This window comes from Vespa crabro, chromosome 11 (assembly GCF_910589235.1).
Source record: "Vespa crabro chromosome 11, iyVesCrab1.2, whole genome shotgun sequence".
In the NCBI taxonomy this organism is placed as follows: Eukaryota; Metazoa; Arthropoda; class Insecta; order Hymenoptera; family Vespidae; genus Vespa; species Vespa crabro.
This window is the reverse complement of record NC_060965.1, coordinates 444608-462447: the sequence shown is the minus strand read 5'-3', so window position 1 is coordinate 462447 and position 17840 is coordinate 444608. Positions and strand designations below refer to the sequence as shown.

General features: G+C 26.6%; 5 protein-coding genes across 7 annotated transcripts; 2 read left to right on the top strand and 3 right to left on the bottom strand.

The window, feature by feature from the left end:
* Positions 1-121: 121 nt before the first annotated feature.
* On the top strand, positions 122-4851 carry LOC124428223 (DNA replication licensing factor Mcm2). Its single transcript, XM_046972079.1, has 15 exons — positions 122-506; positions 681-847; positions 935-1098; positions 1229-1311; positions 1391-1573; positions 1680-1891; positions 2012-2204; positions 2270-2473; positions 2583-2814; positions 2925-3175; positions 3259-3423; positions 3506-3811; positions 3946-4128; positions 4247-4402; positions 4528-4851. The coding sequence occupies exons 1-15, from the start codon at positions 504-506 to the stop codon at positions 4654-4656; spliced, it is 2631 nt and encodes an 876-aa protein (XP_046828035.1). The 5' UTR covers positions 122-503; the 3' UTR covers positions 4657-4851.
* Positions 4852-4987: 136 nt separating this feature from the next.
* Positions 4988-6741, bottom strand: LOC124428228 (zinc finger CCHC domain-containing protein 10-like). Of its 2 annotated transcripts, XM_046972088.1 has the most exons (4): positions 6558-6741; positions 6276-6419; positions 6027-6184; positions 4988-5603 (listed from the first exon to the last, which is right to left on the bottom strand). In XM_046972088.1, exons 1-4 carry the CDS (start codon positions 6590-6592, stop codon positions 5542-5544), a joined length of 399 nt encoding a protein of 132 aa, XP_046828044.1. In that variant the 5' UTR covers positions 6593-6741; the 3' UTR covers positions 4988-5541. The 2 variants fall into 2 exon arrangements, with proteins under 2 accessions (XP_046828044.1, XP_046828043.1); XM_046972087.1 differs by having other exon boundaries at positions 5540-6184.
* A 145-nt stretch (positions 6742-6886) lies between these two features.
* Positions 6887-9102, top strand: LOC124427868. Its single transcript, XM_046971248.1, has 6 exons — positions 6887-7054; positions 7143-7332; positions 7449-7620; positions 7728-7780; positions 7963-8144; positions 8248-9102. The coding sequence occupies exons 1-6, from the start codon at positions 6989-6991 to the stop codon at positions 8353-8355; spliced, it is 771 nt and encodes a 256-aa protein (XP_046827204.1). The 5' UTR covers positions 6887-6988; the 3' UTR covers positions 8356-9102.
* A 490-nt stretch (positions 9103-9592) lies between these two features.
* On the bottom strand, positions 9593-14595 carry LOC124427978 (leucine-rich repeat protein soc-2 homolog). Its single transcript, XM_046971478.1, has one exon. It carries the CDS (start codon positions 14027-14029, stop codon positions 12197-12199), a length of 1833 nt encoding a protein of 610 aa, XP_046827434.1. The 5' UTR covers positions 14030-14595; the 3' UTR covers positions 9593-12196.
* A 453-nt stretch (positions 14596-15048) lies between these two features.
* Positions 15049-17250, bottom strand: LOC124427958 (mpv17-like protein). 2 transcript variants are annotated; one of them, XM_046971444.1, is made up of 5 exons: positions 16597-17250; positions 16280-16419; positions 16140-16216; positions 15898-16029; positions 15049-15824 (listed from the first exon to the last, which is right to left on the bottom strand). In XM_046971444.1, exons 2-5 carry the CDS (start codon positions 16395-16397, stop codon positions 15570-15572), a joined length of 582 nt encoding a protein of 193 aa, XP_046827400.1. In that variant the 5' UTR covers positions 16398-16419; positions 16597-17250; the 3' UTR covers positions 15049-15569. The 2 variants fall into 2 exon arrangements, with proteins under 2 accessions (XP_046827400.1, XP_046827399.1); XM_046971443.1 differs by having other exon boundaries at positions 16140-16419; positions 16597-17249.
* Positions 17251-17840: the final 590 nt, after the last annotated feature.

Sequence of the window (17840 nt, the reverse complement as noted above, 5' to 3'; positions counted from 1 at the left end):
AAACTCTACCAATAAAAAAAACTAATATAAAATATGTTCATACATATATATATATATATATAAATACAAATTTCTAACACATTTCAAATACATTTTCAAATAAATATTTACATTTTTCTTATAAATAAGAAAACATTTTACTGCGATATATAAAGAACTATTGACTTTATCTTTACAAGAAATAGCTATTAATTAAAATTCAAATGATTAAAATAGCATTGAATGAACTTTAATCAACTTCAATGATTTGTACAGAATTTGAGGCGGGAACTAACGAAAAGTGAGAAATTTGGCGGGAAATTTATTAATTCAACGCCGCCTGGTGTCCCTGTTTTATGTGGTTATATATGTCATAAGTACATGTGTATTCGTATATCTCGTATAAATTCATATTTTAAATAAATGACGATATTTTCACCATTATTTATTAAACAATAATAAACAAAACTCTAAACTCTACTTACTCACAATTTTCATTTCTTATATTTTGTGAATTAAACATTATGGTAAGTAATTAATTACTAAACATAATTAACTAATAAATGAAAATGTAAGTATTTAAAGTATAACATTTTATTAGATATGCTCAAATACTTATGAGAAAGTAATTAATTTTTATTCGAAAACCTTTTTATTTTTTTTGTAATTGTTTGTATTTTCTTTTATTATTATTATTATAGAATCAAAATAGCTCTCCTCCCAGATCCGATAGAAATATGGATGCAATGACATCCCCTGCACCTGATATAGATGAACCTTTTGAAGATGAAAGTGAATTACTTAATGAAGATAATGATGTTAATAATGAAGAAGAAGGAGAAGAATTATTTGGAGATAACATGGAGGCGTAAGATATCATATATGTAATGCAATAATAGATTTATAGATTAAAATATTCATTTTTTAATTATATTCCATATATTGTATTGCACAGTGATTACCGTCCCATGCCAGCACTTGATAGATATGATCCTGCCATGCTCGATGATGATGACTATTCTGAATTATCCCAAGGAGAACGTATAGCAGCTGAAATAGAAATGCGAAAGAGAGATCGCGCAGCTGGAATTATAAGAGATGATAGAGATTTACTTTATGGTAAATTTATCTCTACATCATTACATTAGTTATAGAAATATTTATTTTTACCTTTAGTTATAAAGATTATATAATTATTAAATATTCTTATATTCATATATTATAATACAAATTTAATGAATAAATTTAGATGATACCGATGAAGATGAAACACAAACTCACAAGCGACGCATGGCTGAAAAGGCTGCTACTGGTGCAATTGATGACATAGAGGTAAAAATCTCTATTTATTATTTATTCTACAAATATTATTGTTTATATTATTGTTTAGAAAATCTATTTTTGATCTTAGATGATAGAATCCATAGAAAACTTAGAAGATACAAAAGGCCATTCTATCAAGGAATGGGTCACAATGTTAGGACCAAGAACAGAGATCTCCAATCGTTTTAAGAGTTTTTTACGTACTCACACAAATTCGAAAGGACAATATATGTACAAAGAACGTATTCGTCACATGTGTGAAAGCAATCAGGTAATGGAATAAAAACATCTTTTTTTTTGTATAATTTTTTATATATTGGTTTTTTTATAATTAATTTCGATAATAGTCTTTTAATTTTTACAAATTTTATTAATAGTCCAGCTTTATTGTGGAATTCCCCATTCTTGCAAGTAAAGAACATGTTTTGGCTTATTTTTTACCAGAAGCTCCATTTCAAATGTTACAAATATTTGATGAAGTAGCCAAAGAATTGGTATTAACTATTTTCCCTAGTTATGAAAGAGTTACAAGCGAAATTCATGTTAGAATATCAGAACTTCCATTAATAGAAGAATTACGTACATTTAGGTAAAAACTGCAATAGTTGCTTTCATTTCATAAATTTTTATAAATTCTTTTTATAAATTTTATATGATTTATATTTGTATTCCTTCCAATATTATTTGACATTATATGTTGAAAATACAGGAAGCTACACCTTAATCAATTAGTTCGAACTCTTGGTGTTGTAACAGCTACAACAGGAGTGCTTCCGCAATTATCTGTCGTTAAATATGATTGTTCTAAGTGTGGATATGTTCTTGGTCCTTTTGTACAATCTCAAAACTCAGAAGTTAAACCAAGTTCATGTCCAGAATGTCAAAGCTTTGGTCCTTTCATGGTAAGTATATATTTTGTTTTAAAAATGTAGATCATTTTTAACATACTTTGGTAAATTATTTTTAGATTAATATGGAACAAACAATATACAGAAATTATCAAAGAATAACAATTCAAGAATCTCCAGGTAGAGTACCTGCAGGCAGAATACCAAGAAGTAAAGATTGTATTTTATTATCTGATATTTGTGATCGATGTAAACCAGGAGATGAGATAGATCTTACTGCAATATATACTAACAATTATGATGGTTCTTTAAATACAGAACAGGTAAATTATATATTCAATACAATTTATTACTAAATAATAATGCTTTATTATATTTCTTAAATCGTTGTTATGAATTATATAAAGAATTATAATTGTTGATCTTGACCAGGGATTTCCAGTGTTTTCTACAGTATTATTGGCTAATTACTTATTTGTGAAGGATTCTAAAGAAATTGTAGAATCTCTAACTGAAGAAGATATTGCTAGTATTCTTGCTTTGAGTAAAGATCATCGTGTTGCTGATCGAATTGTTGCAAGTATTGCTCCTTCTATATATGGACATGAATATATTAAACGAGCACTCGCATTAACCATTTTTGGAGGAGAAGCAAAAAATCCTGGTGAATAAATTACAAATCTTAGATAAATTAATTGCAGCACATAAAAAAAAAAAAAAAAAAAGAGAAAGCTTGTATTTGCATTACTTGAGATATTTTTTTATTTTAAAAAGGTAATAAACACAAAGTAAGAGGAGATATAAATGTCCTAATCTGTGGTGATCCAGGAACAGCTAAATCTCAATTTTTAAAATACATTGAAAAAATAGCACCGAGAGCAATTTTCACAACAGGTCAAGGGGCTTCTGCTGTAGGTTTAACCGCATATGTACGTAGATCACCTACTACACGAGAGTGGACATTAGAAGCTGGTGCTTTAGTTTTAGCAGACCATGGTGTTTGTCTAATTGATGAATTTGATAAGGTAATATATAAGATATATACTATGTAAGGTTATATATTAGCTATATATTGTATTATATCAAATTTTTAATATTATATTTGTAGATGAATGATCAAGATAGAACATCTATACATGAAGCTATGGAACAACAAAGTATCTCTATTTCAAAAGCAGGGATCGTTACATCATTGCATGCTAGATGTTCAGTAATAGCTGCATCCAATCCAATTGGAGGCAGATATGATGCTAGTATGACCTTTTCAGAAAATGTAAAAAATTACTTATATTTAAAAATTACCCTTTATAAAGTATGTCATATATGAGTTTATATTTTGGACCATTTTATTGCAGGTAGATTTATCAGAACCAATTATTTCCCGATTTGATGTACTGTGTATAGTTAAGGATGAAGTGGATCCTATGCAAGATAGACATTTGGCTAAATTTGTAGTAAATTCACATATTAAACATCATCCAACTAATTCAGAAAAAACAGTACCAACAGAATCAGTGGAGACAACACAAAATCTTCCTATTCCTCAAGATCTTCTTAGAAAGTATATTGTTTATGCAAAACAAAACGTTCATCCTAAATTAACTAATATTGATCAAGATAAAATAGCTAAATTGTATAGTCGTTTAAGACAAGAAAGTTTGGTAAGTTGAAATAGTGTAGCAGCAATAAGTAAAGAAATATAAAATGTATCTTTTACATCTATATGCTGTAAATAATTTACTAAACTAATTTTTTAAACTAATTTAAAAATCACCAATGCTGCATTATCTTTTAGGCTACAGGAAGTTTACCTATAACAGTACGACACATTGAAAGCATAATTCGTATGGCCGAAGCTAGTGCAAAAATGTATTTACGAGATCATGTACAAGAAGGTGATATTAATCTTGCCATTAGAATGATTTTAGACAGCTTTGTTGATACACAAAAATACTCTGTTATGAAAAGCATGCGGCAAGTATGTAACTGTGAATGTAGTTGCAATTTTAACCAATACTCATGCAAATTATTTTACTCTTATCTTATAATTACTTACTGCTTCTTTTTAAATTTGCATTAACATGTTATTATTGCAGACATTTCAGAAATACTTATCATACAAGAAAGATCATAGTGAACTTTTGTATTACATACTTCGACAAATTACATTGGATACATTAGCATTCCAAAAAGCCTTGCATGGGAGTCGAATTACAACTCTTGAAATATCGGAAAAAGATTTATTGGACAGGGTAATACAAACTATATTGATTGGAAAAATATATAAATGTGATAATAAAATACTGCGTATAATTGTAGCTATTTATAATATTTATAGTAAATCAGAGATTATATTAATTTTATTAAAAATTTTCAGGCTAAACAGATTGACATACATAATTTACATCCATTTTATGAAAGTGATATTTTTAAAACTAATAATTTTGTATATGATTCTCGAAGAAAGGTAATTATTCAAACTCTTCCTGAAACTATCGATGACTGAGGAATTCATGAAATATTTAATTATTTTAAATAATACTTCATAATTTTTTTATCATGAATGCATTTTTACGAATTAATAAAATTTTACTTTGTAGACATTTTATATGTATTTATGTAACTGTTTATATAACTATTTTAATATTAAATAATTGTAAGTGAAATATTTACCGAATTACATAAAGTTTATTTTACATTATACATTTGTCTTAAAAATTTACTTTTGTCGGTATTATAATAATGATTTCACTCTAAAGAAAAAAATAAAATTACATAGCCATATATTGCCAAAAATATTATTTATATATTTGTACTAATATTAAAAATATATTTCCTTTTCTAGTAGGGCTATATTTTTTTCTTAATTAAATTAAATTTACTTAATATAAAATTAACTACAGATTTATTTTCATATTAAAAAGAAGCAGTTTGAAGGAAATGTTGATCATTTTTCAAATTGATCCTTCTTACACTCTCTTACAATCTCTAGATGTAATGAAATTATTAGATTACAACATTTTAATAATTAAAATATGATATGGCGGAGTGCTAACAAAATATTGTTAAATTACATCTTTCGACGCGACAAGCGCGTTGTATTGGCTGCGAATGTGCTTTGTTTTGAGAAGAAATTGATCGAAAGTAGCGTGAATATTTGATGCATGATTTAAATGAGCCGCAATCGATTACTGTGAAAAGTGATCGATGTAAAATTCCGAAAATGCACATGGAATTGAAGTTGGAATTGAAATAGTAGCCCAAGACGAAGCGTGAAACAAAAGAAGAGATGAGCGATGAGTAATTGAGATCAGAGTGTACAAGAAATAGAGCGAGCAGTGTAAAAAATCGGAGTGTCATTGGACTTTAGAGAAGTAACATCGAGAGCGTGCTAATAAAGATAATATATTTTTTTTAATTTTTCAAACCCAAAGCTCTGGTACCATAAGGATCCTACAAAAATACATTTAAAAGTCAAGTAATAAGAATTATTATTTCAAATTTATATTACACTTAGTTGTTTCTTATGTGTTAATTTCACATTTAACACATTTAAAAAAAAAAAAAAAAATAATAAAAAAAAGAAAAGAGAGAAAAAGAGAACATTTCATTAGCAAATAATTGATAAATTTGTAATAAAATATGTAATATATAAAAGATATTAAGGATATTCCGTAATGTCGTCTTGTATTACTGACTAAAATAGAAAAACATATATAGTACTTTTCAGAGAAAATAAAAAGTGCTATTTTACAAAAATAAGCATATAGTATATCAGGAATAATGATTATTAAATATATCACATATTTTAGTGTGAAGAGTTACTGCTACTGCTGCTACTGCTACTAGAAACACTATCATTCGAGTCTGACTCACTGTCCGAAGAAGAACTGCTACTACTACTTTCACTACTGCTACTAGAACTGCTACTGTCAACACTAGAAGAGCTTGTATCACTGCAACTACTTGATTCTTTTCTCATTTTTTTTCTCTTCTGTCCATGAGACTTCTTAACTTCCACTTTTTGTTCCTTTCTGAAAATAAATGATAAGTTCTACGTTATCTTTATAAATCTTAATGTCTGTGTGTATATATATATATATATAATTTTTTTTAAATATATACATTTCTTCTTGTATTTTTAAACTTCTTTTAAGTTGTACAGTACGAGAAGATCTGTGTAGATATTTCCGTTTTCCTTTACATTCATAACTCCAGTGTCCAAATTCCAAACATTTTTGACATCGTATTCTTTGAGGAGATAGATTGCTACAATTAAATAAAATGTTAATAAAAGATAATATAATATGATCATAAATCCATATTAACATTAAATTCACTGAAACAAATATAACAACAGAATAAGCCAACATATTAATAAATAATATATATACAAAATCTACTAACGTTTTCTTTATTACTTCAATTTTATTCGAACTCATTTTCTCTTTATGATTATTATTTGATATTTATCAGAATTAATTAAACTTTTCATATAGCATCGATAAATTTCGATAAGTTTATTTACAAATAAAGAAAGATTACTTCGAGAGGTTATTCCACAGATATTTTGTGTGAAAACAAAAGTGGGTGGATAAATATGAAAGGAAATGAAATGTTTATCTTTAAGTTGGTAGATGGCGGTATTTGATAAATTGGCGCCATTTCAGAAATTTATTTTGTAATACAAATATGAATAAATACATATTTATATATAATAATATGAAAAAATAGATTTTTATAATTGTTATAGTAAACGCTTTAATTCAAACGAAATTGTAAATAGAATAAAAAATGAAGTTCCTGTGAATATTGAAATAAATATTATAAAAGACGTGATGGATATGTTTGAAGAAAGTTTTCGACAGAAAAAAATGCAATTAAATAATACGAACATTGAATTGGTAAGCGATTTATATAAAATATAAATAATTTTAATATGTTTTTATAACTTGAAATTTATTAAAATATAGTGTAAGATATTTTTTTTAGAATAATACTGACCAAGAAAAATGGACTATAAGAGATCAATTTTGTTGTCAAGTGTGGAAATTTTCACATGATCATGACTTTTCAAAAGTTTTTCAACATTATCCGTATATTATAAATTCAATTAAACCTCATAATTGTTCTTACATTAATGAAGCTAAAAGTATTAAAAATGAAAAAGATAATAGAGCAGGTCGCTAGTTATGAATAAAATTGATAAATTAAATAATATTTTTCAAATTCAATCAATGTTACTTTTTTCATTGCTATGTCAGTAACACAGTAAATGTTTTTTCGTGTCTTATATAGATATGCAAAATTATGAAAATATTCAGAAGCTTTCAGAAGAAATTGCTATTTTAACGAAAAAAATACTTACTATTAATATTAATAGAAATACACAAGAGATAACAATAAAAAATTTGTCCATAAAATTAGAACAACTAAAATTATTTTCAGAAGGAATGATAGAACTTCTTAGGTATATTTCAATGGTTATTTCAATATATTAACAGTTATTAGATACATCATCTAATTTATTTTTGTACTTGTCTATAATGAAGGAATTTGACTTTCAATTACTTTCAGGTTAATATCTACTACTGAAAATTTAAGTGATAATAAAAAATGTAAAAATAATGGTAAATATATGTACATTTTACTCTGCACATTTTCATTCAATTTTTTCAAATATATTACATCGAATAAATGGTCAATAAAATTTGTAATTAAGCAATATATATATATATATATATATATATATATATATATATATACACATATATACATTAAAATATATTATTAACTATAAATTAATATACAGATTTAGAATGCAAAAATAACAACTTGATAGCTCGTGCAAATAAAGATAATATGCTGACATTTACTACGGCAAAAAAACTTCTTGAGCAATTCAAGTCACGTTCACCTGTTTTAACTAAAAACAGTAATACAACATCAAAAACAATGGCTGTAAATAATAACACAATAGAAAATTTCATTGAAGTAAATATAACTTTTTTATACAAACACATTATTCATAAATGTTATATCAATCAAAACCGATTGAAATAAATTTTAAATGATATCTCATTTATTTATTTTTCAGTATGATAAAAAAGAATTAAAAACCAAATTTTCATTAAAAATACAAAGTAATATATCTATAAAGTTTGAGCAAAATCGACGTCTTAAAGAAAAAGGGAAAAAATGTTAATATATCTTCCTTACATTAAACTTTTGAAATATTTCTGATAATTATATATCTTTATATTTTTTAATTATTGTATAATTGTTATTCCACACAAAAAATAATTAAAAGTTTAATTACAATAATTCATAAGATAATGCCATTTATCCAGTCCTATAAAATTTTTCTTAAACAATCAAAACAGTAATTGAAATGTGACAGTGCATTTAATATACATCCTGTATAATAAAAAGTATGTAAAAAATAAGGCATTTACTACATAGTATATTTATATATTTAGAAATATTTATACAGGATTCTATATGATTATATAATATACACTGAATTACATTTTTTAAATTATACACATAATATTGCGCCCAACATACCATCCAACACAATTTGAGAATAGCCATATTCTCTATCACCAAACAGCATTTAAACTAGCGACTTCTAATCCATAGGTTTTTGTTACTTATTTATTTTAAAACTGTTAAACAGTTTATCACAACAAATTGTATTGTAGTATTAATATTGGCAATATACACGTGTATCTGTAATACATGCAGGTCCTTACAATTTTCATTAAATTTGAGTTTATGTTAATTAAATGCTTGTTAAAACAATATTACATAATATCTACATAAATATTTGTGCTTTAATATTAATTTATTTGATATTAGTAATATAAATTACCTTCCTTTAAAGAATTTTAACTGAATAATTAGAGTAAATAATGCAATTAAATTGGTTTATAAAAATTATAGTTAAAGAAAAAATATCATATATATGTATAAAATAGTATCTAACTGTAATAATATTCTTTGAGAAAACTTTTTTATTTTGTTAAGTATTATGAAGATAAATTATTCATAAAGTATATTTTTTCCAAAACACTAATGCATACATATACGGAATTATATGAATTTTATAACAAAATATGATTCTAAATATTAATATGATAATACATATTTAATTAGTAATAGCATAGAAATTCTTTCATTTAATTATATTTGAATTTTCTGTATTCCTTTGTTCTATATGCTACATTTCTTTATTATTGTAATATATGATACAAACTTTGGAAAATATTTACCAAAATAATTCAATAGCATGTCATTATCACAACCATTTGCTGTAACAATGATATTACAATATATATGTCTACAGAAAAGTACAAGTTAAAATAAAATTATCATTTATTAAAACATTTAATCAAAGTTCTTCAATATTTTTCTATTGTAAAATGAAAAATAAATGAAAGTTAATTTCACACATATTTATTTTCTAAATTAAATATTAAACAATACAGAAAGAGTCCGATGCTTTGCATATACTTCCACAGACAATAGATAACAAATAGAATTATATTTACTTTCCACACATCTATGCACTTACATAAATGTAAATAGCTATATTCAACAGAATTTGAAGTTGAAATACAATCAAATGTATAATTTAATGTGTACGGACGTAATATGTTGCCTAAAATAATATTTATGAGTACACGGAATCATATTTATAAAGCATGTTAATGATTAAATAATATTTTTAATTTATTAATAAAATTATATTGGTCGATTGAAGTCTTACGCTTAAGTTATGAATAATCTTACATTAGAAGAAAAAAAAAAAAAAAAAAAAGAAAATAATATTTAAGATACACATATAAAGATGAGCAGTATTGTTAAGAGAACTTCTATGCAATATTATTGTATTGCTCATATATTATCTATTTTAAGAAGAATAATGTTGATAACAAATCATAAAATGTAATATCTTCAATACGTTAATCATAAAAGCTTTTTGATGTGTAAATAGCAAAACACCATAAATTTGACTCTTGCACAACACGAAATCTGCAAATATCAGAATTAAGATAAAATCTACACAAATAAGAATATTATAGTGTTATTAATATAATCTTATTTATATAACATCAGCCAAAGAGCTAACAATATATTTGTCTGTAAATAACAATATAATGCACATATGGATATTCATAAGAACATTTGTATACAATTACTTAACACTTATATTGGCACTATGTCTCTGTGTACAGTCAAGAGAATATTGTAAACAATAAGAAAAATACAATTTTATGCTCGTGTGTACTTAATATTTATTATTATATTAAATGTTTATGTTTGGCAGCATTAACCCTTGTCATGATAATGTATTGTAATTATTAATTTTACAATCTAGACTGAACATCATGTAATGATTATTATAATAACTAAAAAGAATTGAAATGATTTTTATTATACTTTGAAAATGCTACATATGCTCCTCAATGATACTCTCTTTAATACCTTGTCATAACATATGCGTGTAAATGCGTGTATTAAAATAAATACTCTAGTCCCTTTAACGATATAAAATCAGCAATTTATAATTTGTAATACTTTCAATATTAAAAATTAATGAAACTATCATTATAAATGTCTCTTGACTGACACTACATGATAATACATAAAATATGTTACTTCTAGTCTAAATGCTTTCAGCAACTATTTATTATATTTATTAAAATAATGTTACAATTTATAATTTTATGCTTTGTATATAATAAAAGATAGATACTGTGTATGTCAAATATTCATAAAATTTAAAGAAACAGATTTAAGATTTAAAAGCTTACAATAAAATTGTTACCAAATAAAAACTTTCATAAAATATGAAATAATAATTGTAATTAGAACTTTTATTTTCCTTATTTTTAGAATCAGTATACTTATGTCTATAGCTGCATATATATTTATACTGTCAAAAATAAAAAAATAATGTGCTGTTTAGCATATTTTACTTAAATTAGATAAATAGATCTCTTTTAGTCATCAGAAGAATACCTCTGTCTTGAATCTCTTATGTTTAATTTTATACCTGATAAAATGACAATATGTTTGTATTCGCAAAAAGAACAAGATGGTTAGAAGTAAATATAATGTATATGATGATAAAAATTTAAACACCTCTAGAAATTTGTAATACATGTATACAATTGGCAAAATTGTGTTCAATGAAATAACAATACAATATAAGAAACATAGTGTGATATCATTGATGTCGATTCTTAATATTTCTTTAATCATGTAGTATAAAGTAGAATCAACATTCATTTGATATTACAAATTTGTAAATTTTAATCAAACATATTAATATTCAGCCTCACAAATATTGCATATATAATAAAAAAAATTAGAATAGAAGTAAATTATCTCTAATATTTTGGGAAGATAAAATTTATGCATCCAACTTTTTTACTTTTTTAACATATTAATATTATAAACCTTTTGCTTTCGCAGAATTTCAGGCATAGACTTTGTTCTTACTCATTACCATATTATGTTTCCAACTCTCTTAAACATAATCAAAGATAAATAAATAAAAATAAAAAGAAGCTGTTAATTTACTTATCATTAGACTTTAAATCATTTAATTATGTTTTAAAACATCACATAACATAGGAAATACTTCAAGGATAAACGCAATTGAATTTCATATATTCTTAAAAGCTTATATGCAGGATTCTATCATGATTAGACATTTTTACATATTTTTTGTACTAACAATGTTATATAAGTGTGATTCATGCTATCGTAGTATCTAAAATAGCTCATCATTTATTTGCAAAATAAACTTCCAATTCAGCACCAGTTACATATTAAATGTATATGTTCCTCTTTATATTGAAAACATTACAAATATGTATTATCCATTTTGCAACAATAAAAATATTGCTCACTTTATACAATGCATATCAGTAACATTAATACGTTGTTATTTAAGTGAGATCATTATAATATCATACTTTGTATCACGTGCATTAAGAATCGACATCTATGTGATATACAGAAGGCTAGATTTGTTACATTGATCGATAAGGACCTTGCATTTTAAGAAACTGAATAACCAATGATGGGCCTCCTGCAACTATCTCCGGAGGAATTTGTGACAGAGGACAATTCTCGATTGACATAATACTAAGATTTGTGCATAAAGCCAGTTCAAAAGGTAAATTATGTAAATTAGCATTATCATTAACATAGAGGGAATCTAAATTTTCTAACGTGCCAATTTCTTCAGGTAGATAATTAAGATTATTCTCTCCTACGCTCAAATGCGTTAGATTTGTTAGATGCCCAATCGCTCGTGGTAATGAAGTTACTTGGTTTGACTGCAAGATTAATTTTTGTAAGTCTCGTAAAAATCCAATTTCATTAGGAAGAGACTCTATTTTATTTTCTTCAAGATCTAGGACCCTGAGTTTACGTAAATTTGCTATACTGGCAGGAATACGTTTCAATAAATTATTAGATAGAATTAAGATCTCCAAGCTTTGAAGACATTGAATATCATCTGGAATTTTTGTTAGCTGATTTGTACCAAGATTTAATTCAACCATGTTGATCCATGTTCCAGTATCCAGAGGTAAAGCAGTCAATTGATTTTCTTTCATGTTCAGCTTTGTTAGGTTTTTAGCCCTAGAGAAAATACCATAAGGTATTTTATCAATCTGATTATGTTCAAGATTGATAGAGTAGACATTTGTAAACTGAGATGGTCCTCCCGACGGATATGCAGTAAATGCATTTCTGGACAATGTAATTGTCTTCAAATCAGAAAGACTCGAGAGCAATCCATCTGGCAGTTGGGAGACCTGATTCCCTTCTACACTGAATTCATCCATTAATTTACAGTTTGCTAATGATTTTGGGATACTAGACAATCGATTATATCGAAGACCTAATCTCGTGATCAATACCAAATTTCCAATTGTATCCGGTATATCCAGTAGTTCATTATGCTGAAGATCGAGCGTAGATAGTTGGGTACAATTTCCTATTTCTTCTGGTAAATGTTCCAGATGATTATGAGATACGTCGAATGTTATTAAGTTAGTAAGTTTGCCAATACCGGCTGGAAGTTCCTTGATTTTATTTTCTCTCAGACTAAGCATAGTTAAATTCGTTAAATTTCGTATATTTTCATTAACATACCTGACGCGATTAAAGCGTAAAAACAATGTAGTAAGAGATGTTAACTTGTATACAACATCAGGTATCTCGTTCAATTTATTATGCCTCAGATCAAGGACTTTTAAAGATTTCAAATTTTCCAATGTACTCGGTAGACTCGTAAGAGAATTTTCGCTCAATGCCAAAGTCTCTAAATTGGCAAGACAACCTATTTCTGCCGGAAGAGTTGCTAATTTGTTACCGTAAAGATAGAACTCAACTAGATGCGTCAAATCTCTAACCGTGCTCGGTAGATTAGTGATGCTTGATTTACTTAAATCGAGACGCTTAACGCATTCGTCCTTGCATCTTACGAATTCTTTCGAGACATCCAAGTCAGCTTGAATCGGTTTTCCTTTCTTAGTGGTCGGTTTAGGCTTATTTGACTCAGGATGTTTGACAGTTACGGTCTTTTTCGTATCAGGTCCCGCTATGGAAGCACTAGATAATTTTTTCTCCTTCAAGTGCTCCCTGTTATCTCGTAAAACCTCCACGGCCTCGGGCATGTCGCCGGCCGTGCAAGTTGTCAGACCACAGCCCTCCAGATATTCGGGTATATCCTGCTCCTTCATGTAAAATGTTGGAAGATTATCCTGGAGGTCTCCTCGGTCCCTCTTCACCTCCGACAAACACACTGTCGAAATATTACCCACACCCGTCCAATATTTAGTCGACTTTTTCATAATCTAAACCACTAGACGCGATTACGGACTCTCACGCGAGTTTCTATATTTTTCAATAGTATTTACAACATCACATATTTTTATCAACTCTCCTTCTTTTATGACTCTATTGACATTATTGACGTTCGCCTGACGCGGCGCAAACGCGGAACGGATTTGGAAACGGTGATATACGATAGGTAAACTCTCTTTTATATATATATTACATATATATATGTGTATATATATATATATATATATATATATATATATATATATATATATAACGTTATATACGTTCTAGACGTTCCTCTTCGAAAAATTTCCACAAATTCTTTTAAATTGTTAACATCGCTCGATATAATATAAATATTTTTTTGAATAATTTTTTTCCAATTAAGTTAATACTGACGGGTATCACAAAAACTTAAATGTTAGATATACAATCCATATCCAATGTACTACTCGCTTATTTCATTTTCTATAATTACGCTACTTGCGCAGGACCACTCGTTCGCTATCGTTGCAGCTTTATGCGAAGTTGCTGCTCTTTCGGATTCTTCGATCGAACCTTAGATTTATCGATTCATCTTAATCTGCCTTTTATATATACTGTTGGTATATGAAATTGTATAAAACAATTTGTTATTATCATTTTATTATGATTGGGTAAACTAATGCAAGATCATCGAATAGGCTTTCAGAATTTGGACCAATTATCGTACGGGTTTTTCTTGAAAAGAAACTTTTCGTATAGAATAACCAATCACATTCAATACTTTTAAAACTTTCCGTAATGATATAACAATGCAGGGGCAGCAGATTTATACAAGAACATACAAGAGAATATTACTTGTTCTTAAACAAATATAAATTCATTAGTACGCTTTTCCTCCAGAAGAATATATATATATATATATATATATATATATATATGTGTGTGTGTGTGTATATTTAAGGGTGAAAAAATGTACCATCAAAAAACAAGTATTTCTTATTATATACAAAAGTCTTCAATTTTGAAATTGTGATAGGAGAAATTTTTATTCGATTCAATAAGTTTAATATATTTTATCCATTTATACAGGGTTTTATACAATTTATTGTCAATCACATTTAAATATTAATTGATTTTTTTAAACATTATGAACACCTTCATATACTTTCAATTTATGAGATCATTCAATGTATCTCTTTTATATCTTTTAACTTATATTAATAACTTTCTATATAATTTTCTATTTTAATTATTAAATACGGTTATATTTTCTTCCAAAAATACGGAAATGTTTTGTCTCATATAAACGCTAACATTTATTAAAATGACTAGCTTTATGTTAGCGTGATAATATGATATTATCCTATACATTTGTATAAATATTTAATGGAATCTTGAGTTCGAAACTCTACTTTGATAATAAATTTTCCATTTGCTTTTACATAATTACCACGTGTTCACATTGATAAAATATAAACAAAAATTTTTTATATAAGCATATGGAAATTAAAATTTATACAAATAAATTGAGCTAATATCGTAAAATTTACTACAAAATTTACATCATAAAGAACTTGATTTACTTTTTTCAACCGATTGAATCATAGATTTTGCATTATGCGTGCTTTCTAAAAATTCCTTTTTATTCGTACTATCATTTGCCATTTTTTGTTGTTCTTGCTTGGCTTGAAGCGCTTTCATATATGCAAGAAAAGACGTCCAGATGAAACTGCAAACACTTACATAAACTACACGATTATGTTCTGGAATTAATACAAAGTTAATAGTTTGTAAAATAGGCCATACGCATACTCCGACCTAAAAATAAAACAAAATATGATTTTTATTTATAATTTCATCATTTTAGTTTTTATTATACGAGTAAGTGTACCTTGTAAGTTGGCCAGAATTTCTGTTTTACTTCTTCAGCACATTCTGAAATAGACTTTTGTTCTAGTAAATTCATTCCAAAGAAAAAGCAACACATAGCAGTCGGACTATACGTAACTTGTTCTACCAATGCCTGTAAAATATTCATGTATATGTATATGTATATATATATATATATATATGTCTGTATACTGACACATTTTTACTCAATTACATCGCGATATAATATTTTGTGAAACTTACTTTTGTGATTGCAGATTTAAAATCAGATTTTGGCCAAAAATGTGAAGCGCATCTTAACCAACAATATAAAGTTGGTGCTACAAAAAAGCCACCATACAAACTAAATCTTAATGCTTCTGTATAATTCAATTCTGGTCTACCTGTTATTTTTTGCTGAAATAAGCTTGCGGTTGGCCAAATAATAGCATAAGATGCCATACCTCGTACAATAGGATATTTTTGGGATACTTCACGAAATTTTACTAAAATGATTCGCATTTTTTTTTTTTATATATAATCACTAAAACAACAAATTATTCATTATTATTTATTTTTTGACGTTCATCTTGCACACTTCAATAATCGTATGTTTTTATTTCTTGTTAAACTTTATGCAATTCAATATTAAATGTACTAGTAATGAGGAATGATACAGATAATGTAGAAAAAGGATAACTTAAAAAAAAGAAAAAATTACGTTTTCAAATAACGAAGAATGCAAATCTACTGTTCTCTCTTTCACATGTTTTTATATTGATAACAGTTAGAGTAACATATACGTAAAATAGGCGTTCGTATCTAATCGAAAAAATTATTGCAAGACCAATTTACGATATTCCTTTGTGAAGATATCGAAGAAATAGCTATTTGACAATATCGCTGCATTGGGAAACGATTCGCTACTACGGAAAACTCGCGCATATTCCCAATGACACAGACAAGACTTATGCGCGACACGCGCAAAACTCCCGCCGGTGACGAAATTAGTCGATCCATTCTTGTCTGTCCTTGATTACTCAGTGGTAGTCCTTAACCACGGTCTTGGTTGAGTTTGGTTCTATCTTCACCGTTGCGTAAGCAACGAGTTCTTCATTTTCTGTTACCATGGTGATGCTTCATGCATGATAATCCAAAAAAGAAAATCTTAGATTTGATAATGTCTGACGTTTCGATAAAGCTTCTTTCGAAATACAAATGGTAACGCTTAAACGCGTCATACGTGTACTATTATTAACATAAACGTGCTATTCTAAACGTAGTACGTAATAAAAGGAAACGTTTATTTCAACGATTTTTTTAACGATTTAAATACAATTAGATCCCTGTTTGGAAGAAAAATGTTAACTTTTAATTTAAACTTTCTAATATTTTCCAAATATATAATTTTTCCTTTATTACGTAAACAATATCGTACAAAGTATATAACTCAATAATTATCTATAGATATTTATAGATATCAATTTTATAAAAAGTTCAAAAAGCTAAAAATTCCATAATTATACGTAATGTACATTTCATGTGATATTGTCTCATATATAATATATGGATCAAAATAATTATCAAAAACAAAGCAAAACATGTACATATATTTTTGTCAACATAAAATAATTAAATAAAAAATTGCTAATTTGCATAATTATACTTCAACTCAAAAATGCTGCTTTACAATATTTAATGATTAAACGATATAAAATAATATTAGTAAATTGGGTTCTGTGTAAATACAGATATAAATTTTGCATCATTCATTTTATCATATACCGTGTCAAATGTTCAGAATTATTTTTAAATACACCATGTATGAATTGATTTTTATACAGATTTTTTGATCACCTTGCATTAGCCTTTAATGATAAAAAAATACTGCACATTCTAATATTCGTGATTTACATCCATTATTTAAAATTATATACACTGCATATTAGCATCAATTAATAATAT

Bases quoted from the DNA above. Each gene is read 5' to 3' on its own strand.
- LOC124428223 (XM_046972079.1), top strand. The intron at 1,892-2,011 runs GTAAAAACTGCA...TTGAAAATACAG, and splicing joins GAAGAATTACGTACATTTAG to GAAGCTACACCTTAATCAAT. The intron at 4,403-4,527 runs GTAATACAAACT...AAAAATTTTCAG, and splicing joins AAAAAGATTTATTGGACAGG to GCTAAACAGATTGACATACA.
- LOC124428228 (XM_046972087.1), bottom strand. From the start codon at position 6,592: ATGAGTTCGAATAAAATTGAAGTAATAAAGAAAAC. The intron at 6,420-6,557 runs GTTAGTAGATTT...ATTTAATTGTAG, and splicing joins ATTGAAGTAATAAAGAAAAC to CAATCTATCTCCTCAAAGAA. The intron at 6,185-6,275 runs GTATATATTTAA...ATTTATTTTCAG, and splicing joins TTAAAAATACAAGAAGAAAT to AAAGGAACAAAAAGTGGAAG.
- LOC124427868 (XM_046971248.1), top strand. From the start codon at position 6,989: ATGGATATGTTTGAAGAAAGTTTTCGACAGAAAAAAATGCAATTAAAT. The intron at 7,055-7,142 runs GTAAGCGATTTA...TATTTTTTTTAG, and splicing joins ATAATACGAACATTGAATTG to AATAATACTGACCAAGAAAA. The intron at 7,781-7,962 runs GTAAATATATGT...ATTAATATACAG, and splicing joins TAAAAAATGTAAAAATAATG to ATTTAGAATGCAAAAATAAC.
- LOC124427978 (XM_046971478.1), bottom strand. From the start codon at position 14,029: ATGAAAAAGTCGACTAAATATTGGACGGGTGTGGGTAATATTTCGACA.
- LOC124427958 (XM_046971443.1), bottom strand. From the start codon at position 16,397: ATGCGAATCATTTTAGTAAAATTTCGTGAAGTATCCCAAAAATATCCT. The intron at 16,030-16,139 runs GTAAGTTTCACA...AATATTTTACAG, and splicing joins TTAAATCTGCAATCACAAAA to GCATTGGTAGAACAAGTTAC. The intron at 15,825-15,897 runs GTACACTTACTC...TTTTATTTTTAG, and splicing joins AATTCTGGCCAACTTACAAG to GTCGGAGTATGCGTATGGCC.